Source organism: Excalfactoria chinensis, chromosome 7, assembly GCF_039878825.1.
Source record: "Excalfactoria chinensis isolate bCotChi1 chromosome 7, bCotChi1.hap2, whole genome shotgun sequence".
Lineage (NCBI taxonomy): Eukaryota > Metazoa > Chordata > Aves > Galliformes > Phasianidae > Excalfactoria > Excalfactoria chinensis.
The window spans coordinates 6,551,574-6,575,073 of NC_092831.1; the positions used below are offsets into that span (position 1 = coordinate 6,551,574).

The following is a 23,500-nucleotide window of genomic DNA, read 5'->3' on the forward strand; positions in this document are numbered from 1 at the left end:
ACAGACATTACAGGCCAGGAACTCAGACATAGCTAGAGTGAGAAGATAAGTGCCCTTGTAATTACCAAAATAAATAGTCTTGTTCAAAAAAGCCAAAGGTGGAGGATGAAGACAGGTAAGAACACAGCTAATACGTAGGAACAGGAGTCTGAGAATAGATCAACCATACAGAAAAATGACCCCGATTACTGAAAATGTCAGTGAGATTACATGTTGTATGAGTATGATCCTGCATTTACTGGATTTGAGACTATTTTTTCTTTGCTGCAGTCTAATGTTGGATAGAATTTGTCTCCTTAAGAGCTCAATTTTGCATTAGCTTTCAAAAATCGTTATTTTACTATGCTTTTTCCCCTCCTTGATGCAATTCTAATTGGATATCTTCATTAAAAAAAGATTCCTCTGAGCTCCTATAGGCTTCAACCTTAATCCGTTGTTTAAAAAGCCCATTCCTTATTGAAACAAGCATCACCGCCTTCATCAAGGTAACTCCTCTGCAGGAAAGACCTCTCTATACTAAAATATCGTGTGTTAAAATTGACTCTGAAGGCTGATCAGTGGAGGTGAGGACCACATTGTTCCAGTAACATTCAGCAGGTTATCGCTGACGAAATGACCCTAAACATGCACAAATAGCATTGAATTTAAAATGACTCGCATGCTCAACAACTTTGTTGCCAAACTTACCTTTCAGCATGATTTTTTTTTTACTGTGATTTTTTTCCCATCACTGGAAAATAAGTACAATTTTGTTATTGAACTCCCTCCATGAGTAAAGCTAAAAGGATCTCTGAAAAGTAAAGCAGAGTATCCTCTGCATGCCTTATTCTTGTTCAGTCTCCTATGTTCTAAAAACTGAGGATAAGCTTCCTTTCTCACCATGGATGCCTCTTCCTTAATGCCTTGAGATGAGCCTCTGATTGCAGCAAGCATTGCTTTTAGTGGGCATGTTCCTTCTGTGAGAAGCATAAGTGGTCATTCCACCAATGGGAACAGAGACGGGTCCTGGTCCATTCTGATGCTCTGTGAGAAAACCGCCATATTTGTGACATTCCTTTCATGCTGAGCAAAAGGTAAAAGGTTAGGTTTATCGTACCTTTAAATTGGGACCTGAAAGTTCATCTTTATTAAATTACGCAGAAGTTCAGAGAGGGTTTGTATACCTAATCAGGTGAAACAGTCTTGTCCTATCAACATAGAAGTCATGTTCTTTGTCAATTGTGAAGATGGCATTCTTGGCATTACAGTGCTGAATGCACCTAGTCATCTCATCGCTTTGTGAGAACTGTGCTTTTAAAAGCACAAGGTGCAGTTTGCTAAGACATTCTATCATCTAATCCACACGAGGATTCAAGCCAGACAATGTAAATCTCAGTTTCTCAGTCCTCTATTCATTAAGCAACAGCTTTTTTCTCCAGATCTGCAGCTACGAGTCACACACAGTTGATGCTAATCAGCTTTATTTCCTCTAAGGTAATTTTCTTACAATTCGGGACCATCGGGAATGATGTCCTAGAGGTTAAATATTGTTATGCTCACAAATATATCGGGTGAGCTTTGGTTCTGTTTTGTCATTATTATATTGCCCATAAAGTCAAATGTGGTCAGTATTCACCCATGTATATGTGGCTTTCTCATATGCTGCTGTATGAGGCTAATGAGCTTAAAAATACTCCATATCACATCTTTGTTCCCTCAAGAAAAGAAGTCAGCAAGAATTGTTTATCTTCAAAACCTGATGATGTTTCTTTGAGAATGTCATCTTTGTGCCATAGCAAAATACCATGGGGTTTCTGCTCAAGTGGGGAAAAGAAGCGTGATTCATTATTTCAAAAATTATTTTACTGTCAACTGAGAAAATAGATGAAGGCTTCTGATGGTATACAGGGGAGAGCAAGTCTTACCTTATTATTGAAGGTTATGCTTTAAAGAGAAAGAAGTTCAAACGTCACATTTTTAGCTCAGCCGTGATACAGCAGAAGTCTGTAATACAGCAGAGGTCGTGCGGTTACAGCTTTCACCTTTGTAGTCTCTTGCATGTGTCTGTACGACTGCTTTCACTTCAGAGCATTACCTGTCCACCTGACGTTCCCATCAGTCTGCTTAAATCAGACTTACTTTCCACAGAGTCTGCCCTTGTGTTCTGTCCTGGCCGGCTGACAGAAAGTTGTCACACGATAGAAGACCAAAGTGAGCCATTTTTGTGCTACACCTTTCTACGTGGCACAGAAATCTGCAGACAAATGGTGTATGTACCTGATCAGAAAAGTGCTCTGCACCTCAGTGCACCTTACTGAACACGTTATGTGTGAGCACTCTGTGTACTGCTATCGTCCCACTTAGAGCTGTTGTGTCACAAACACAAATGACAGGACTGCAGGATAGCTAAATTGGTAAAACAGAATGTAAAGTAATAAGCAGTGGCACGGTGTGATCAGGTTTGCCCTGAACGTAAGTAGACAAAATAACAAGTAGAACTTTTAAAAAGGTAAGAATTTAGAAAGTTGTGCTCACTGACAATAAAATTTTGAATAATAACCAAATAAATAAATAAAAAGCAAAGATAATTTGCACTTCCTATTAGAGATCAGACCTAAAATGAAAGACCTTGAGTTATACAATTAAGTATTGATTCTGTTGATCTATATTTAATTCTCATAGCAATTTAGTTGCTTTTACCCAACAGTGTTTTGCAGTTATACTTCACTTGAAGCAGTGCCCTTTTTGCTTTTGTGTTAATCTCAAAGACTAAATTGGCCAGTGCACGAGAGACGTAAATAAAGTCCGTTTTATTCTTGTGTGTAAGTGACTCTGAGCTCCTTAAGCTGCTGGTTAACTAAACTTAGACAGCTGGAAAATGCATTTATCCTGCAGAATGGTTCATTGCTAATTTTGGGCTGTGGCATGCCTTATAAGCATAGCCTGACCTGCAGGCAATCAGAGCTTCTGCATGTGGCTGCATAGAAGAAGAAATGGGCTTGCTGTTGCTTTCCTTTCTGCATGCTGACCGTGGAGTCCTTTGTACTCAGGAACTAGTCCATCCCACTGTGCACCTTCTGTTAGACCTGCACAATCCTGCCGCCGTTCTGCGCAGCTGTGACTAGTCCTTGGTCACACAGCTCTGAAAATGCATTCTACCCACATGTAACCTCTCATTTGTAAAGTTAAAGAAGAATCTATTTTGATGTATTAATGTAGAAATAACACCTATTTATAATGTAACAGTGGAGCTGCAGGCTAGCAGTGTTTTCCTAATTTGCTGTGCTTGAAGTGACATGCCAGACTTTATTATATCACTAATGGCTTTTAGTTATTCCCTTTAGGATGATGCCTACAAGAAAGCATTATTCTGATTCATGACTCATGAATTTATTTTGAAGTGATGTGACTTGTGATGAATGCCGGTATCATGTCAGGTAGAGTTTCTCCTAACAACCAGCCAGTGCTCTCAGGTGGTATAAGGCGCCCCATAACGACTAGCTCCAGAACTCCAGGTGGGAAGCTTTCCACTTAAACACAATAGAACAAATGCTGCCCCTGCCCTGAGACCATAACAGTGTGGGTATTCTGTCCAAAAATAAAGTTAGTGTTAAGTAAAATAAGCTATAAAACTGATCTGCTTTAGGATGATGGGCCACTGACATTACAAGGGCACTGTGAAAATTACAGTCCTTCCTGAATTGAACCTATTCTGGCTTGGGCCAAAATCTGTGACTACATCTTCTCATCTTTTCCCCAACTTTAGGAATGCGTAACTGATGGTGCTGAATGCAGTACATGCTTTATGTACTCATAGAACAGGTGCAAAATAGTCACCAGCAGAGTCAACACCTTTGGGATGAAATGGCTTTAAGTGTTACTTCTGAGATCAAGAACACACTGTTGGTCCCATCTTAGCTCTTCTAGCAACACTCAACAAAATAGCTAAGTGCTTTTCTCTCCTATGGTGATAAAAGCACCTGTTCATTATGCAGAAAGCCATGATAAATATAGGAAAGGTTTTATTGAAGCCTGGGACTTGGAGGCTAGGTGCTCTGTATGCTGTTAGCAAATCTCACCCAGTTCTCATGGATACAAAATGTATCTGATTTGCTGCCAAAATGTTCCTTATCTGCAGGAAGACCTACTGTGACTCTCAGATGCATTAGTGAACTAACTGCTGTAAGATGCACAAAAGTAACATCTTCAGGCCAGCCCCTGGTCTTTGTTGTAGCTGTGTCTGCTGAAGTCATAGCATACCTATGTGGACAAAACCATAGATGCTATTCAGCCACATACTTACATGATTGATCAACAGGTTCTCATAGTTGCTTTGATTTTGACTTTTGTTTAATGAAGCAACTGTTGCATCTGCTGTGAAAAATAGGAAACAATTGAAGATGTATCTAAATAAATATGCTGGTAGTTTTTCCAAGCTGTATCTATAGTAACTAAAGAAAAGATTCTTCAAGAACCCAGAGTGACATTTGCTGTGAGGCACCAAGTTTAGAGGAATTATCAGTGTCTTTTCACCTCTAGGTGAATATACGTACATAATTTTGTCACTGTGGAAGAAAAAGGATTTGCTGATCAAGGAGATGCTTACATGAGTTTCATTGCATAAGCAGTTTATTTTTTCCCATGGAGCTCAGGATGCGAATGAGATTTCTTCCACATGCCAAGGATTGGAATGTCATATTTGAGCATTGTAGCTGCAAGTATATCATATGAATTATTATCCCAAATGCATCTTAACAGAAAATGTAATAGATTATTGAAGTGAGCTGTGGTAATAAAACTGTGAGATAAGATCACTCTTATTGTATCAGATATGAGTACAGTTACAGCACATTGATATTCCCTACCTAAGTGTCCTCACATTCTTGTTTAATTATCAAATTAGCAATAATTGGTGGTCCTCACTCCTAGAGTAATACAGTGCTTGGGGTGTATTGTATACAAACAGACTAGCTCAAGTGGAGAAAACACAAGTATGACAAAAAGAATATAAGTGGGCATGAAAACATGGAAAAAAGAACAACTGGATGTCCTAAAATATTCACAATTCTGAATACAGTTATTGTCTCTCGTAATGTTTTGCTACAACCTTTAGGGTTATTGCCTTTGTGTTTCTTTTCCTCGTGTATCATGGGTGCTATTATGATAGTAGCACTTGCACTTACACGCATGAAATTTGTGAGTCTCATGCTGTTCACTGCTCTGTGTGTCTTGCTGGTGGGCTGCACTGATGGGCTGCATTTCAGTTCAATTTCGTTTGGTTCAGTGATCTTATTTAAAATTTGCAGAGTTCCCTGTAGTTCTCTGCAGCTTCTTTTATATTTTATTAACCGTTAGCTTCATATTAAATGACAAACTGGGATGCGATTAAGCCTGATTTTAGTCTAGGCGCTGCATGTGAAGTATACTAAATGACTGATACTGCATGTATGTAGAATATACCAATGAGTTCCTTCCAGTCTGTCCTGTGATTCAGATCTGTCCTTCAGCTGGCTGAAGATCCATTCTTATCTTGATCATCTGAACTGCTCTGTACAGCAGACATTGTAGGTCTGTCCAGAAAGCACAAATATATATTTTATTGATGCTGTATCCGAGAGTTTTCTCATCTGATATGCACAGAAGTGAAACGGCTGTTTTGACAATAATATTTCAAAGACTAAAGATAATAACTTTGTTAGCTGAGGTTTTTAAGCTAAATTTCTATGGAGGGGTTTCCATTTGTGTTTGTTGCTGTTACCTGGGGTAATATTCCTTTATTTCAGAAAATGCTATCATTCTAGAAAGTGAAGACCTAAAACCAGAATCAAACATGATGAACCAAATGACTTTAGGATCTCCTGCTGCTTTGCTTAAGCTTGTTTGAAACATTGGATAGACATAGTAACCTAATCCAGCTATTGGTAGTTTATGAAAAAAACAAGATCATGTCAACTATCAGCATTTTTATACAAATAGCCATAAAAACAAGCAATCCAACTATGTAGCAGTGTCTCCCTGTTGCCCAAGACTTCCAAGGGTGAGCAGCCCCTCATGCATGAAGTGACTTACTTGAAACATGACTTCTTCCAGAAATTCTAATGAACATTTGCAACTGCAGACTCAGTGACCCACAGCATCCATACATCTGGCCATGCTGTGTTCTCAGTGTGCTTGGACGACCATTTCATTTTCTATCCAAACCAAAATACTAATGTCCTAGACTGACAGTAATTTACCACTGCAGTCTGTGTTATCTAATGGTAATGCTGGCAATGAGCAATGGCTTGCACTCTGACAGCAAATCTCAAAATTCTCGCATCTTACCTCTCTCAGCGCCCTATAAAATGTTGAATGTTATCTCGTATTTCTGTGATAATGTTATCTGTAAGAGCAGTTAGTTACAGAGACTTCAGAACACCCTGTATATGGAAGGCAGGTCATTTTTATTGAACTGCTCCCTAAGCTTTTCCCTAACTATTCCTTGGTCAGATCTCTGATTGAAAATGCCAGTAGGTAACAAAGGGATAAAATTGCTCTTGTATAATCCTACTGTGAGTTTTTAATATAATGTGCTAATACATTGTCCGGTGTTCCAGCAGAATTACAGCACTTCTCAGAGTAGGCCTGGCCAATATCTGATTGATTCTGGCCTGTGGGGATTGGCCCAGTTCACTGTAATTTCCTGTCTTGTTGCTTTCTTTTCTATCGGAGAGGCTTGGGTTTGTGGAAATCAATAGGTTTATACATGCAAAATGTGAGGTTATTTTCTAGCAACTTTCATTGATGTCTGTAAGTTATGGAAAATGCTGTTTTCTCCTCAGAACATGTCTGCCTGCCTTTCTTTGTTTGTTTGGGCAGACTCCAGATTCTACTTAGACAAATACCAATTTAAACATAACCCCCAAGAATTCGTACAGGAAAAGATGTAAATTACTGTGCAGATGCTGAAGATGCTTAACACATACAAATCTAGGATGTGCTTCTTTAATGTTAATAGCACTGTTTTGTATGTGGAGCCCTATTTATCTCAGCAGAAGCTATGAGACAACAGTAGGTTTGAAGCTATGATTTATCCTAAAACGGCCATTAAATGTTCTGTTTAATTACAATGGAGATTTAAGCATCTGATAATCTATTTCCTTTAGCCCTGTGAACTTTGGAAAGATGGTAATTAACAATGTAGTAGAATAACTTTTTTTTTCTAAGAAATATGTTTCTAATACTCTTCTCACTTATTACAGAAACTGAAGCAAACTGAAGAAACAAAAGAAGATTCTCAGAGTAGATTATCTAAAATTTCCCTGGAGTCTCTCAATAAATTTAACAGCAATAACGTCCTTTTATTAGAAAAGAACTGTGTGAACAAAGCTGAAGGACAAAAGGAAGAAAACAGAAAGAAGGAAGCATCTTCCTTAAACAGCTCTGATAGGCAGGACGTGGACAATTTGGAGTCCCTGAGCGATTCTTTGTACGACAGCTTCTCCTCCTGTGCCAGCCAAGGCTCTAACGACGTGTGAGGACGCTTTCAAAAGGAGCACTTATGGAGCTGCAAGTGGGCAGTGAGGGTGGAGAAGGGACAGAACTCACCCCGTGTCACTGTGTGCCCATGGCAGGCGGCTCCCTGCTTTGGTCTTCATGACGCAGCAATAAGAAAGGCAGCACTGCATTCGTCTCAGCGCAGGAGACTCAACGCTCCACACGACGAGTGACTACACAGAGAAAAGTCTTAATTTTGCACTTTTATGAATATTTGTATAGGTGTAAATATTTTGGAAAGATATATTTGTAGGGAGAGATGACAGCAATAAATATTATGTTGGTGCTATGCTCCCGTAATGGCAGATTACTGACTTAAATTGATGTTAATATTAACAAGAAAAGTTAGTAGATTTTTTTAAAGAAAAGATTTATACTTATTCTGGTCTTAAAACTGTGTAGAAACACTGTGCGTCCATAAAGTGAGTCGTCTGTAAGGAACTTTGTAGACTCCTTTTGCAAAATATATTCTTTATTTTCAGTGCAATTCCGTACAGGTGTTCTGGGGAAGGGTGCAGCATCACAACAGGTGTCTCAGTGCAGAAGGCATTTCCTTTCAGTATGGTGAGCACAAGAAGAACAGGGCGGTGCTGCTGGTGTGGCTCTCCACAAACACCTCCTCCCGTCATCGTTTCCCATCCGTTCCTTGTGTTATCTTCTGCCCTTGTTTTGTCATTATTAAATCATCGACTCTACATTAAATGTTGTTGGTGACACATGAGGGTGTGAGCCAGCACCACTCCGAGCCGGGCTGGAGGCTGGGCCTGTGTGGTTTTGTTTTTCTACAAAGGCTGTTTATATGTGAGGGAAAGTCTATTTCAAACGTTCCGCGTATTTTTTCTAGATGTGAAGTATTTATAACTGCTTTTTGTACAGCGACCTGTAAACCAGATATATTTGGGATATTTCCGACCCCGCGGTTCCTCTAGCACCTGTTAATCTCTGAAACGATACTGTACCACCCGCGTTAATACTCGGTTTGTTCTAAGTCATTCCCGCTGTAAACTCGCGTCGCATTTTTTTTTTCGACTTTTAAAGAGATTTTCTCCGAGGCGTCGTTCCTTAATAAAGCAGCTGCGTTCGCGGGGCTGTGGCAGCGCGTCCCAACAACGGCCGCCGCTCGCGCCGCCAACGGCCGCCTCCGCACTCGCACCCAACGGCTCCAACGGCTCCGTGCCGCTCGCGCCGCCTCAGCTGCTCCGCCCCGCTGCCGGAGAGGCGAGGCTGCCGCTCCGGGCTCCCAGCTGCGCCTACCGCCGCCCCTTCCCTTCTCCCAACTCCCTCCCACCCAGGTGCGTGCCTGCGGAGGAGGCGGCAGGCGGGCCCCGTTCTCTCCGGCTTCGTTTCCTTTTCGGGAAGAGGGCGACGCCTGCCAGAGGGCGCTGGGAAGCGCCGCGCCCGCCCGCCTGCCCTCGCGGGGCCGCCTCTCCCTCCCCGAACTTTCCCGTTTCCCGTGCGCGGGGCGGGGATCTCCGCCAGCCGCCCCGCTCCGCCGGCATCACATGGTGCTGAGGGAGGAGGGGGGAGCCGCCCCCCGGCCCTCGAGTTTATTCCAGTCTCGGCGCTCAACTCCGGCGGGGCGGCACCGGGCGGACGCCGCTGCCCGCTCACGGCGGCGGGGAAGCGGCTCCGAGCGCGGCGCGTCCCTCCCGCCGATGCCCCCCTGTGCCCCACCGCCAGCCCGGCGGCCGCGGCTGCGGGAGGATGCGGCTCTTCCTCCTCGCCGCTACTTTCTGCGGACTGTGCCTGGCTCCAGGTAAGGGGCTTCGTGCCGACACCCCCCGAAGGCGAGACCCCCGTGCGGAGCCCGCCGTCCTGACACCGTCCCGCCGCGGGGCGAGGCGCGACGCGATCCCCGGCGGGGAGCTGGGACGGCACGGTGGGGTCCGAGGGTTGGCTGGGAGCGGCAGCTCCGCGCGGAGCGCCTCGTTGGGAAGGGTGCACCGCAGCTGTAATTGCGCGTGGTAACATAGTAATTAAATGATTTGTAATTAATTAGTAGCTAAGTGAACCTGGCGGCACGGCTAAGAGGGAAAACGCCTCCCGGCCGGGTTGCTCGCCCAGCAGCGCGGATGGTTGCGGTGCGTTCGCTGAGGGGACCGCTGGGGCTGGAGCCGGGCGCGGGGCAGCGCTGCGCTCGGGTTGTGCCGCCTGCTGGTCACCGCCCGCCCCGCGCCGGGACCGAGTGCGAGGTGTCTGCGCCCTGCCGTGCTGAGCTGCGCCTCCCTGGGAAGGATGGACGCGTCTGCCGCACGGGGTGGGTGGTTTATTGTTAATACCGTTCTGAGTAAAACTCTTATCTGTTGTAGGTTTCGGTTTGCAAATACAGTGCTACCAGTGCGAGGAGTTCCAGCTCAACAATGACTGCTCCTCTCCTGAGTTCATTGTGAATTGTACAGTGAACGTTCAAGATATGTGTCAGAAAGAAGTAATGGAGAAAAGTTTTGGTAAGGATTTAATGATTCGGCACCTGTTTGTGTTGGGGAGCATCTGTTGCTTCTTGCTGCACCCGTTCATAGTTTGCAGCTCCAAATGAGTTTGCTAGTCTCACCAACAGGGGATCCGTGTTTAATGTTTCCACACTTCTGATTGACTTTGCGGCTTGGTAGTTAATTGTTTGCCTTTAAAACTGGTGTAAAAACTGAAGGATGTAAGCCAAATGTTGGTAATGCTGTTAATACGCAGTCTTTGGGGTCTCAGATCTAGTTTCTCCACATTGGGATATTAATAACAACAAGTTAGTTTAATCTCATTACAGTTAATTACATGGGTTTTTTCCCCCAAGAGAAAGAAGAGAGCATTAAATTAGTAATTCCCTCCTTTCTTTTATTTACTTTAGCAATTCATATACTCTGAAGGTTTGCCCTGAGTTTTTAGTCTTCTTTGCTTTCATCCATAAAAGAAAAGCTCAGACTAAGGGGGAAGAAGTATATTGTGAATGCTTTTTTGGAGTTTGGGGCAGAATGGGAGGGCACCGAATGTTTGCATAATATTTGCCATACTCATTTTCTAAGTCTAAGGAGGTTGTTGCCGTTGCTGTAATTACTTCTGAGCTGGCATATTTGGAGATGAATTTGTTCAGAAGGAAACCAGCTGCAGTTCTGCTTTGTAACCCTGTTGTCTCTTGAGGTATGCCATAATTTGCTTGTTTTCTCAGTTCTTCCTTGTGGAAGGAATCTGAGAACCCTCTTGGTTTTCAGAACACGGTATTGCTCAGTAGCCTTCCACAGGAGTAGAAGTCTGCAGCTTGATTAGGGACTTGGGGGGATGGGGAAATGTCTGCACCAGTTGAAGGTCCTGTAGCATCCTGCTCTTGTTGCAGATAGCTGTTTTTAGGTATTAAGAAGTGTGAGGTACCCACTGCTACCTCAGTTTAGATGTGACCATTACACCAAATGGAAGTTTTGGACTTCAGAACCTTGATTTAAGGGGTACCTGCTCTCCAGCAGAAAAGCCCCCAGCTGAGGGTGCAGCTGCAGAACATGGAGGTTACTGATGTCAAGTAAAACAGCTGTTGGGCTGTTGAAATAAATGAGGCTGGGTCTGTTCTTCAGGGACAGCAGAGCCCCTCTCTTCCTTGCTAACGAGTGCAGTCTCTGTCTTGAACTGTAATGTGCACACTTTTGCATTTGGAAACCATTCATTAGTGCTTTCAAGATGCTTATCCATTATCCGTTGCTGCTTGTGCTGGTGGTTACAGATCACTGCATTAAGAATAATACAAAAATAACGACGATTGTTGTTAACTGCCAACAGTGGCTGCACTGCTGGCACTTTGTTTAGCCCTGGGTAATGCTGTCCACAGTTCTGTTTCTGTGCAGAGTACAGCTCTCCAGCAGAGAGAAAAAGAACATGTTTAAAGAGAGATTAGTCTCCTTAAGCTGCATGTTACTACAGCATTTTATTTCAGGTTTACTTGTAAAGATAGCACTGATATGAGATAGACTTCCAACGTACCTTGCAAGCCATAAACGGAGTGTTTCTAAATGGGTATTTAAAAGCTTTACTACCTGCACACCAAAGGTTCGATGGTAATTTCACTAGGTTTGAATCGATGCTGTGGCACTGTGATGTGGTATACAGGCACGTGTAAAAATACCTCTCCTAAACAACGGTCAACTTGTTCTCAGTTCATTCTTAGCATCGGTGTGTATTTGTTTTTAAATATTGCCCTCGGGTCCTTTGTGTTTCAATTCAGTACCATCTCAGAATGTATCAGCCTGCCAGAAATGTGTCTGTAATCTCTCCCTGGGAGTGCTGGAAGAGTTCTTTAAGTCAAGTACGCTGCTCACATGTTGAAGTGCAATTGTTGATAAGTGTGTGCCCACACCTGTGGCTGTACTGTGGGTGGTCAGCCTGTGCCTTCTCTCAGGCTGGCAGGCAAGGCTGCAGCCCAGCTATTGTGACCGTGACACACTGAAAATGCTGCTTGGAACTGGTTGGATAGCTTTCAGATGTGCAGGGATGCATAGGTTGTCCTTATTACTATGAAGAAATTGATTTGCAACTTGTTTCTTTTCTGTGCAGAGTTAGACCATCTCTGAGCTGATGCTTGGATTTTCCTTTTAGGAGAGAGCTAGCATGCAGGGCATAGCAGGTACCCCTGTTTGTTTGGTTTTATTTAATTTACTTCCATAAGTGCAGTTCTTACTCACTTTCAGCTAACAATTTGTAACCCAAGTAGTTCAAATTGAGTAAAACTTACACAGCTAGCGTGGTTTCTCTGCTATTCTCTGTCAGAATGGGAGAGAATTGGCTGTAAAATGGGAATTATTCAGTTCATCATCCTTTATTGTTTTTTCCTAATTGATATTTAAATGGGAGTACTATAAATGCTTTATTCCCACAAGTTTTATTTAATAATTCATTCTACTTCTACCAGTGCATCTCATCACTTCAGCTTTCAGTGATAAGCAACAGTCAAACAAGCCGAAGTGTTTCAAATACGGATTTTGATTATTTATAATAGACTTGTGTGTGAATTTTTAACCCAGAGTATGAAATACAGGAATTTGCATTTATTTGACAATGCAATCTCATAATTAAAGTTTTTCCGTTTGACTAGATACAGTCTGAGGAATATAACTTAATTTTTATAGACCAACCCATTTTCGTGCTTAATAAAATGTAGCTGTGACAGTAAGCAACATGTTAAAAGTTCTTTTAAGCTGTACTTAAATGCAATACACTGAGATGTAGCTGGGGGTCTGAATCAGTAACCTGATGGCCTATCACCCATTCTTTACCATGTGCATTGCTCTGTTTGGCAGTGAAGGGGTCACCGGCTTAGGTGTGCTGCTGTGCCCACAGCCTGGTCCCCAGCTTGCAGCCAGTGACTTCTTTCTTACATGTTTGGTTACACAGTGCCGCTTCTTTGGTTCAGCATCATTTCTGTATTAAAATTCCTGCAAGCAAACTGACTCTAAGCAAGTTTTTGTGTTTTTGTTTTTGGTTTGTTTTTTTTTTGTCTGCATTGTAAATAGCTTCTTATGCCTGGTAGTAGGGAAGTGAACCACTCCTCCTCCATCCCTATAGTGTCAGTTCTTGCAGCGTTACTATGATCTCTCAGCACGTTTTCACAGCTTCTGGAGAAGCGTTCTCACAGAGTGAACTTCAGCTTGAGGTGAGAGACGCGTAACAGCAGCATAGGCAGTCTCTAACCCAGAGCTTAAAAAGCATCTGTTGTTGTGGCAGTCCCTGATGGGAGTAGCTAGCAATGCAGGTATTAGTCGCTGATGTTTTGAATTAGCTGGGCGGCTGTGGCATCCCAGCTGTTTTATTATTAGGTAGGAACTTGCTTTATTGCACAAGTGAAAATGATTTGAGAATTGAGCAGTAATTAAGCATGCATCTAAATGGTAATGTGAGCTGGTGTAATTCTGTCTTTCCTGCAAAGATTGCTATGGCATTTTATATTTCTGTTGTACTTTGGGGATCTATCAGTGCACAGAACTGGAGACTTTGTCAAGAAAATGACAAAATATTTGTCTCACTTAAGCAAAGCTGTATTTAAAATTTTTGTTGGGGAAAGTAGTTGTGTTACTGTTCTGCTCCAGTGGGAGATACGGAAGGACAGAGTTCTACTGAGAAGCAGAACCTTACAGTTTAGCATGTTAAATAATATCTTAAATATGCATATAGATAGATAGAAATGAGCGCTCTTTGCTTGAAGAAGGAAGAATGGTGAGCATGGACTGTCTGAAGACAACATCAAGTAAGTTTTGTGCCACAGAAATTAACATAAGGGCTATGTCTGTAGTGCGTTCTTTAGCTGGATGTGCAGGTGTTAGGAATCAGCATAAATGAAGTGTCTGACCAAATTCTTTTGTATAGGGATTCCCCTTGCAGGTAGCTTGTGGAATTCCCTGTGGGCAGGCTCCATCTTCCTGCTTGCCTCTCTCCGTCTCTGAGGTTTTAACTCGGACATTTCCATTTTGCTGCATTCTGAAATAGATGTAGGAACAAATAAAGCCCGTGGTGTACCGGGATTGGATGACATGTATTGATGATGTGTATGAGTTTATAAAGTACACGTGCTTTTATACAGATGTCACAGAAAACATACTGATAATGAAGTTTACTGAGGGCAGGAGCTCAGCCTACTGAGCATTAAAGCTGATCTAAAACCTATTTAGGGAAAAATGAAACTTGCTATATGAATAGCTTAGAAAGGAATTGAGTGTGAAGGATGAGACCATCAACCCAGAAAGGCAGCAAATGCAAATCTCACAGAGCTTACTGTAAGCAAACCTGCCTGTGTAGATATTCTGAGCAATATACCTTGTGCTTCATGTACTTGTAAGCACACTCATACAAAATAGGTTTTTACTGTTTTGTTGGGTTTTTGGGTTTTTTTTGAGAGGGATAAGGTGCTTTTTTTCCAGTAGTAAGATTTGTTATTTTAATGCACCTGTATATATGAAACAAAAATTGATTGAGTTCTTTCCAGTTGATTTGGAAAATAAACTCATTATTTCTATTGCTTTGCAATAAGAAACTTCTTCCTGGCTTGCAGTGGCCTTTCTCGTGTATTTACATTGTATGTAATCCAGTAATGTAATTAAAGCAATTAGTGTAATTGTATGCTTAAAAGTAGTGCACGGGAGTAACAGGAACAAGATGATTATTTCACTGTTGAATTGTATGTATTTCTAGCTCAGTTTTGGTTACCCAGTCGTCTGATTTATCGGGCAGAGGGACCTAAGTGTCTTAAGTTGTGCCCTTACATGGCCTATGTTAAGCACTCTACCTGTGACTGATTTATTAATCTCCCTGCAGTGCTGGAGTTGGTGTATGTATGGCTGTTCAGGATTACAGAAGCACGTACTCTTCTCTCTTTCCACATATAACATCCATTAGGACATACTAACTGCATTTTTGTATTGAGAGTAAATTACAGTCTGGTAAGCACGTATTGACTGAATGATTTAAATAGCAAACAAAGCTTAATGTCTTCAGAATAGCTGTTGCCATTAAAGTTTTACAGGTTATATCTGTATCCCCAGAGTCTGGTCACAATCAGTAAAGAACTTCCACTGTTTTTTCTTCACACTGTCTCCTTTGGTTAGAACATATCAAAACAACTCAAAAGAACCTGTGATTGATTTGATTTTAAAAACCTTTTTTGGAAATTTATATATATATATATATATATATATATAAAAGCTTACCATGTGACATTTGCTGTATATAAATATCATGCTTCAATCTGTTGGTTTTTCAATGAAATGAAGGCATAATAACTGAAAGCACACAGTTCACTTCTGATGCTGGCAGGAATAAAAGACGTGCCGTGTATGTTGTTAATTTGTACTGTATGCTGAAAACTGAGAGCTGTGGATATATTGCCATTCAGAAATGCTGTCCAGATGCCGAAGCTCTTCGCAGTAAATTGCTTCTAATCTTTGAGTTGCTTGGGAAAACTTCCAGACATTTGATGAACTAAGGGTGTCAGCTGAGGAGGAATTATGGCCAGTATTTAATAGATTGCTGTTCTGACTGCCTTTAAACACGCAAGAGTAACGGAGTTAACAGTTCAAGCAGTTTATGACTCAGAAGTCATCACAAATACTGAGTGCAGAAGTAATGAAGGGCTGTACTATTGTAAGGAAGTTGTGGTATCTGGCCCAGTGAATTTCATTTTTCTCATGTCATGGACAATAGCTTTTTATGTTTTTCTTTCTCTCAGACTTGTATGAAAGGTATACATATGAATTTTGGTGGGATACATTGCACAGAGCCTGGTACCTCTTAAACATCCTTTAAGATGTTTTTCTTGCATGTCACACACAAATGAGTCTTTGCTTCTAAAACCTTTGCTGTGCTGCATCCCTGTCATTTGTCTTAGCTTCCAGTGACTCTATTAAGATGTGAGCAGATATATTTTAATTAGACCCAAACAGTTTTCATCTCCATCTTTCACTTGTAGACTGGCCACTTTTGAAGACCTGACGTGTAACCTATTTTGCCAGAGTGGCAGATTAGCAATGATGTTTTGAGGGTGGGGAAAAAGATGTAAGCAAGCCAGGTGAATCTTGTTCTGAAGACGAGCAGGATATCAAACTGTGAGTATATTGTAACTAAAGACAGAAAAGCTAATGGATTTCAGAGGCAATACTGGCACACTGTCATAAATGTGAGACATTCCAGTGAAACTGGGACTCAGTTAGCAGGATGCATCAAGACTATTTGCATGTAACATTTTTGGAGTCTTAGTAGAGCGGTATATCACTTAACATTTGTACAAACATAAGGACAGAGGCTTGCCAGTTCATTAAATCACGTAAGAGTTATGTTAAAGAAAAATGCTAATATGGGATCCTGAGAGTTAAGTCCAGGTTCACCCCTCTTGCTAAAAGATAAAGTATTTTTGATGATGCTATCCAAAGCGCTTAGTTTCCTGGTAGGAGAGAAGGACAGCTGGTGGAGGACTGAACCTCCTTGAAGTCTTGGAAGTCTTGAAGGACTGAAAGATTCAGTGAGCTAATGCTTGACTCTACATCACCATTAATGAGCAGAGACGTTAATTAGGATGGGTAGAAAACAAAGCAATGAGGTAAGCAGGTGAAAGCTGAGCTTTGACTCTTGGTTTGTTGCCTCCTGTTGCTTTAAAAAAAAACAGAAAACAAAAATGTTGATAGCAGCTTTAGCAGCTGTACATCCTCATTCTGTGCAATTTAAGTAGCTTAATGCTCTGCTTCTGCTTTGTGATGCTGTGTTGTGCTGTTATTAACGATGCAGTCCTGATTCATGTTTCCAATACCAGGACTGGAAATGACTTACAGAGAGGAATCATAATAATGCAAATTCTTCTCCTCTGTCAGTCAGCAGTTGTCCAGTTTTCCTCTAACGTGAGTTAACTCAGCATGGTGACATAGCATGTGAGGGACAGAAAGAGAACGAAGAGGTAGGTCTTTCATTGTTAAAAACCTCCTATTTGTTTCCATGAAAAAGTTCAGAACTCAGAAATATAGGAGTTTTTGTGAGCATACTGAGTAAGCATTCATAGAATATTATAATGAGAATAGGCTAATATGGCCAGGTAGGTTCAGTGTGGTTTTGTTTTCTTTTGGACTTTCAGAATGATATACTCCGTAAGAGTCTAATTGCATGGATATGCTTTTATCTTGCCTGATGAATGCATCAAAGGGAGGGGGTAGGAGGAAATAGCTGTGCTCCTAAAACAAAGGATTAAACATCAAGAAGCACATCACCTAGCTTTGCAGAGTTCAGGTCACTTCATTTCAGCACCCGAGGTTCTTAATCTAGAAACCACTGTTTATGGTTGCTTGTAGTATTTATTTAGTTGCTTACAAGGCAATTAGTAAGTTCCATGAGAATTTCTAGCAAGATGCAAATTATTTAAACCACTCGTGAACTCCAGAGAAAGCTGGGAATATGGGGCAGGAGTTACTGTAAGGTGAAACATAGAGGACATGGTTGGACATGGTCACAGTGCACGCTGCCTTAAACTCATTTTCTTCCTAATGCTGCATTTGCAGTTGTCACTGAAATGAATTAACTTTCCCAACACAGATGGTTTTAGACCAATATGAGCACAATCCAACTGAAGCTATGACTGCTTGTGGGAAGCACAATGTCACAATGATTTCTTTTCAATATCAAATCACTTTTGAAGATATTTAGGGCCTAAGTATTGATAATTGCTCACCTCTAGAAGACAAATGGCAATAGGACCTGTTGCATCTGTCTCTATATGAAGCACACAGGCAAGTACCAGCAAAGGAGTAGACAGTTATAGCTGCAGAATTGCTGAAGGCATAAGAAGGTGGATATAAAACTAAATATGAAAACTAAGAACCAGAACTTAGAAACCTATTTGTATGTATTTTAAAACCAATTTTTAGGTTTAATAATGCAGCAAAGTCCAGAAACAGTCACACTGTATATTTTATGTACTTCAGAGAGGAGTATTAAATGTTTACATGTTGAATGTTGCTGTACAGCTTTCAGCATCCATCACAGAGCTTTCATAATTCCTATTGGATGCTGAACTTCCCTCGGTTGGACGGTAAGCAAATGAGGTATCGGTTCATATGTGTGGTCCTTCTGTTTGTCTTTACAAACAACATGGAGAAACGACCCCCAGTTATAATGGCATGATAATGGCACACCTCAAACATTGCTGATCCACCTGTAAAGTTATTTAAGACACAGACCTTTCCTACATGCTTGAGGCCGTGTCTCTGTGTGTATCCATAACGCCTTACAAGGGGACTTGGTGACTGCTCAAGGATGCCTTTTCTTGGACCTTCATAGTACCTGCAGTTTCTTCCAGTGCTCCAGAATGTTCTGTGTGATGCAGCAGGCGTGCTGGGACTATAGTCAGGAAATGTGTGGAAGGCACTTCAGAAAACAAATATGGCTTTATTCCTACAAAGCTGGATATGTATCAACACTGTAGCAAATGTTTGAGGGCTTTTTTGTTTGTTTGTTTTGTTTGCGTTCGTAGACATTTTTGTTTTACTTCTGCTTTTGTGTGGTGGGAGTTGCTCGTCTCATCCATCATACAGAACATTTGGCTTGGAAATGTTAGCATTGGGCCAAATATCACCTACTTTGATGTGAGTTAAACTTGCAGCTCAGTTTTGTAGCTATAGACGGTTCTGGGGTAAGTGCTGCAGTTTCCTGCTGAAATGGACCTTCTCAGGAAATAGCCTAAGACTCGTTGGGTCACCAGGTGGGAAGCTGGCTGCCTTTTTTGGGTGTAAGGACATGAAGCTTTTAGTTGTATCCTGGCTGCCTTTTTTGGCTTCAAAGATTGTATGTGTTTGACTGAAGGGACAGTCTTAAGAGTGCAGGTGCAAAACAAAGCTGTTTGCAGGATTATGGTGAAAGGGTGTTGTCTTCACATAGCTAAATCCGAGCACCAGGCTGTGGATGCACAGAGTTAAGCAGTAGTTAAACAGTGGCTTTGAGTGTTATGCCACTGTTCTTGGACGCGTGTATGTATTGTTGATGCAGATAGGAAAATCAGTACTAGAAAGGGGCTATGAAAAGACCTTCAGACTTCTATTTTCATCGCCCAAGTGTATGAAATAGGGCAGAAATCTTGCAGGAATATGCTTTAGACCTTGGTGCTCTCAAAATGTACTGCCATGAAGGACAGACAAGAGGGTCAGGATGGCCGAGTTGCTTAACTTAGGAGTAAAATGTCAGTGCTTGGTTTGATCTTCGTGTTGGGTTTCTTGTTTGTTTTAATGCACTAAACAGTAGGCACATGTGCAAGAGAAGGGAGTGGAATGTGACTGCATTGTTGCACAGATCCTCTAACATAGTCTGATTCCCTGCCTTCTTCATATTTTCAATACATCTTGAGCCAACTTCACAAGCCTTGAGGTCGAAATGAAGGAAAATGAATCTGTCAGTAATAGATATTTCATAGTAAAGCATCTTTATAGTACCCGCACAAATAGATAGCCCACACTGTTGTCAGGGCCTTGCTAAATTGGTGAGGAAGGCTGGGATAGTCAGTACTCGGCCATCGAGAGACTGAGCACAAATGTGGTAGCTGAGAGTAAGCAGCCTGCAATGACACCGTCCCAGAAAAAACATGGTGTAAAATGTAAAGTCTCTGCCTGGTCAGCAATTCCAAACACTCTGAGGTAGAAGAAAAGCTCTTTAAAAAGCCTGACAACTATATTTCTAGGTGATGCATTAATGAAGATATCAGGCTGATTGCTCAAGCAAGAATATCCAGTAATTAGTGGTTATGTCTGTAGTATGAGCCTTCTGAAGCAGATAAGCACTTTGAAGCACTGTCTGCTGTTCAGGCTGCTGGTGGCAAATGGTTCTGGAAAGATCTCAGAAACAGTTTCAGAACTGGATCAGCCCTACCATAAGATCCTGCAAGAGAAGGAGTACAGTAAGGAAATCCTACAGATAATAAAGCAATTAATCTTCTAGGGATAATGCAGAAAGGATGCTGACATCCTGCCCAGCTCAGGGGGCAAACTGCAGTAACTGGGGTGTATTAACCCACTGCTGGAGCGAGGAGTTGTTTCTGGCACAGAATCACAGAAGCCAGTTATGCCAGTTGATTTTCTGCCACAACTAAGCAGGAATTGTAGTATGGTGGCAAGAAGGTTTACGAGTATTTTCTGCCTTTGCTTCTTTCATACTGTTTAGACTCCTGTTCCTTTCACGCTCACAGTAAAGTGTGTGTGTGTGTGTGTGTGTGTGTGTGTTGTGAAGTCATGGCTGCAGTGTTTTAAAAATGTCATTCTTATAACGTTGTCTTTCATCCCATTTATCTTCTCTGCCTGATTTCATTATATCTTGCCTTAAAGGTACTGCAGAAGTACAGGAAAAGCATGGCCATTTCATTCTGTTGGAGTTTAGTTCATGCCCAGTGCCTCAAAAATACTAGGAAGCATTATTAGTGTATAATGACAGTTGATTTGTGAGTTCAGAATGATCCATCAGTACTTCAAGGAAGAAACCTGCATGTGGAGGGCATGTCTCAGTCACGTCGCTATCAAAAATCTGATGGTGCAGAATTCTTTATGGAAATAATTTGTTACAGTTTGGATTATTAGAGCTAGAAATAGGACTGAACAATCACTGGGGAGTGGAATTTCCAATTGGAAGAACTATCTGCAAGAAAGACACGAGAAGCATTACAATACGATTTTATTACTAGTTGGATTATTCTCCCTATTAAGGCACAAACACAATCCATCTGTGCATGAAACCCCAATGCTGAAGCTACAAAGCACTGATCTTTGCAGGGTTGTTGGGCTTTGACGTCTAAAGGAACTGAGGGTTATTGTGTGGGATCTATCCTGGAGAATGGAGCTGCTGTAAATGCACCGAGTTGCACTGCAAGAGTTGGATTTTTGCAGGAGAGGCCTCGTGGATCTGTGTGGTGAACACAGTGTGTCAGGGTGCGTTATCTAATTGTTCACTGAGCGATTCTCATTGCCTGGCCTGCTGAATATTGCAAAATATATGATACCATGGGGACTTCAATGAATCACTTAGTATTGTGAGAAGGGCCTTTCCTGTGAAAAGGAAATGGCAGGGAGAGAGTGATGCATAAAACAAAGGGAGTAGGAAATCTGCCAATGTCAAAAGCTTTTTGCAGGCATGATCTTTGAGGGGAAAACCAGGACTTGCTGCTCACGTGGAAGATGCGGAATGGCTGAGTCAGGTGGGTCTAAAGACTGTAGGGAAGGATCAGAAGATGAGGTGCTGGATTAGAGGTGGAAAAGCAACCACTGTGCTTAATGGCACTGACTTCCTTTCTCAGGAGAGAAAGGGAGAGAAAAATCACAACCACAGGGAGATTCATGTTTGCCTCAGCTATGGGAATAGTTGGGACAATGTGCCAGGTCCATGTGGGAAATGTGAGCCTATCAGCAGCACAGCTGAGGCCTTTTGGCAGCGGTCTGTCAGCAGAGATGGGACTCTCTTCTTTCTGTAAATTCTAACAATAACGATTGTGCCTCTTGATGGCTGTGCCTGTGCTGCCACAGCTGGAGCACTGTGCAGGTCCCTCTTCCTTGAGGAGAGACTCTACCTGCTGTGCTGATTGATTGAAGCTCACTGCAGACCGAGAAGGATTTAACTCTGTCTTGAGGGCGTCTCTTCGTAAGTTTAACTTAACAGCCCTAAAACATGGTTCAGAGTTTGAATTTGGGGCAGGAGGGGGAACACAACACAGGGAAGTCTGTAACGTGTGCATGCAGCAATGTTGTGACATTATAAAAGAACTGCTTTAATTAGAAGTGTCTGGAAGCAGGAAATCTTTCTGTTGTAGCATAACCCAAATGGTATTTTGCTGCTACGTACAGCACTAGTAGTGTGGTGCCAGTTGCTATTTCAGAAGTATCTACTGAAATGTACTGCACTGCTTGTTTCCACAGTCCCTGAAGTTCCCCCTGCAGGAGGTGCAAGTCCAGCACCTATGGGTTATGTGGTTATGGTCTTATGTTGTTCCTTTAAAATCAAAGTCTAAATCGCTGTACTTGGTGGAACCACACAACCACTCCTAAGGGAGGGCTGGCACTGCTGTCTGAGGGGATCCTGGCCCGTGCCCTTTAAGAGGGAGAAGAAATCATTTTGAGAATCCCTTGTTCTAAAGGAATTGCGATTTTTATTATCCTTAAAAATATCCCTTCTTTGTAAACACAAGACAATACAGGCAGACCTCCAGTCTATGCGTATTAAACTGCATTTATAAATAAGACATTCAATTCAAACAGAAACTTTTGTTCAACTGTTATATCTCAGAGTAAGAACTGAGACCACCTGGAAAAGTACCGATAGTCAGCCTCCTTTTACTGCTGGCAGCTTGTCTGGGTAACAGCAGCAAGGAAAAACACCCACCAAAATACAAATTAACAACACAGAAAGCTGTAATTATTCAAACACCTTCATTCCGATGTTCAACAATAGAAATAATTATAGAATTCACTGCATTCCACTTGCAGCTATTCAAACGGCAAACTCCAAAAGATGAGCAATTCTGTTTATAGAAGAGATGTTTTGATATACATTATGTGAATCACATTTGCACTGGTTTGTTGGCTCCAACCAGAGTCAAATAAAAGAAAAGCCCCAGATGTGGCAGCTGTGGTTCCCCTGCAGTGCGGAGCTGTTTGTGGTGTCACAGCTCAGGTGTGTGGCTTCATCAGCAACACTGCTTCAGAAATGTAAACTGTTTTGCAAGAGTTTTCAAGTATGAGTCATAAAGGAAAGCTATGTTCATGTCAAGCTAAGTAACCTTTGTTCTGTGCCATAGGAATCATGTATCGCAAATCCTGCGCATCTTCAGCAGCGTGTCTGATAGCTTCTGCTGGATACCAATCTTTTTGCTCTCCAGGGAAAGTGAACTCTGTGTGTATCAGCTGCTGCAACACTCCGCTCTGCAACGGACCCCGGCCGAAGAAGAGGGGGAATTCTGGTGTGATGCTGAGGGCACACGTGATAACCACCGCTCTGCTCCTTAAATTCTCTCTCTTGTTTTTGTATCGCTAAACTTCGAGCGAGTTTCTTGTCCTGACACAATTTGTTCCATCTCCTCCTGTTTTCAAAGACACCGCAATTATTTTCTATTTGTTTTCAAGTCTCTGTCAACAGCAAGGGAATTCTGGCAGTGGTGGAGAAAGAAGCAACACTTCTGGCAGCTAATGCAGAAACCAGAACATGGGAAGTTCCATCCTAATGCAAGGAAGAACTTTACTCTGGAGCACTGGGACAGGCTGCCCAGTGAGGCTGTGGAGTCTCCTCTGGAGATATTCAAGACCCACCTGGATGCTTTCCTGTGCAACCTGCTGTAGGGAGCCTGACTGAGCAGAGGGGTTGGACTCAAATGGTCTCTAGAGGTCCCTTCCAACCCCTGCAGTTCTCTGTGATTGTGTGATTCTGTGAATTCAGTTAGCAGACTGTGATTTTGAAGTGCGCACTGGAAATTCAACAGCAGGATACAGAACTCCTGCTCTTTTTGCATAACTGGAAACAA

General features: G+C 42.1%; 2 protein-coding genes across 3 annotated transcripts in view; both read left to right on the plus strand.

Moving 5' to 3' along the window:
* The window catches only part of NCKAP5 (NCK associated protein 5), a 356,004-nt gene extending 347,180 nt beyond the window's left edge, over positions 1–8,824 (plus strand). For both annotated transcript variants that reach the window (XM_072341540.1, XM_072341542.1), the window contains one exon: positions 7,221–8,824. In XM_072341540.1, the coding sequence (XP_072197641.1) occupies positions 7,221–7,496 (276 nt within the window). In that variant the 3' untranslated portion in view covers positions 7,497–8,824. The remainder of the gene's footprint in view (positions 1–7,220) is intronic.
* A 182-nt stretch (positions 8,825–9,006) lies between these two features.
* Positions 9,007–23,020, plus strand: LYPD1 (LY6/PLAUR domain containing 1). Its single transcript, XM_072341544.1, has 3 exons — positions 9,007–9,271; positions 9,825–9,962; positions 22,781–23,020. The coding sequence occupies exons 1-3, from the start codon at positions 9,220–9,222 to the stop codon at positions 23,014–23,016; spliced, it is 426 nt and encodes a 141-aa protein (XP_072197645.1). The 5' UTR covers positions 9,007–9,219; the 3' UTR covers positions 23,017–23,020.
* The last annotated feature ends 480 nt before the right edge of the window (positions 23,021–23,500 follow it).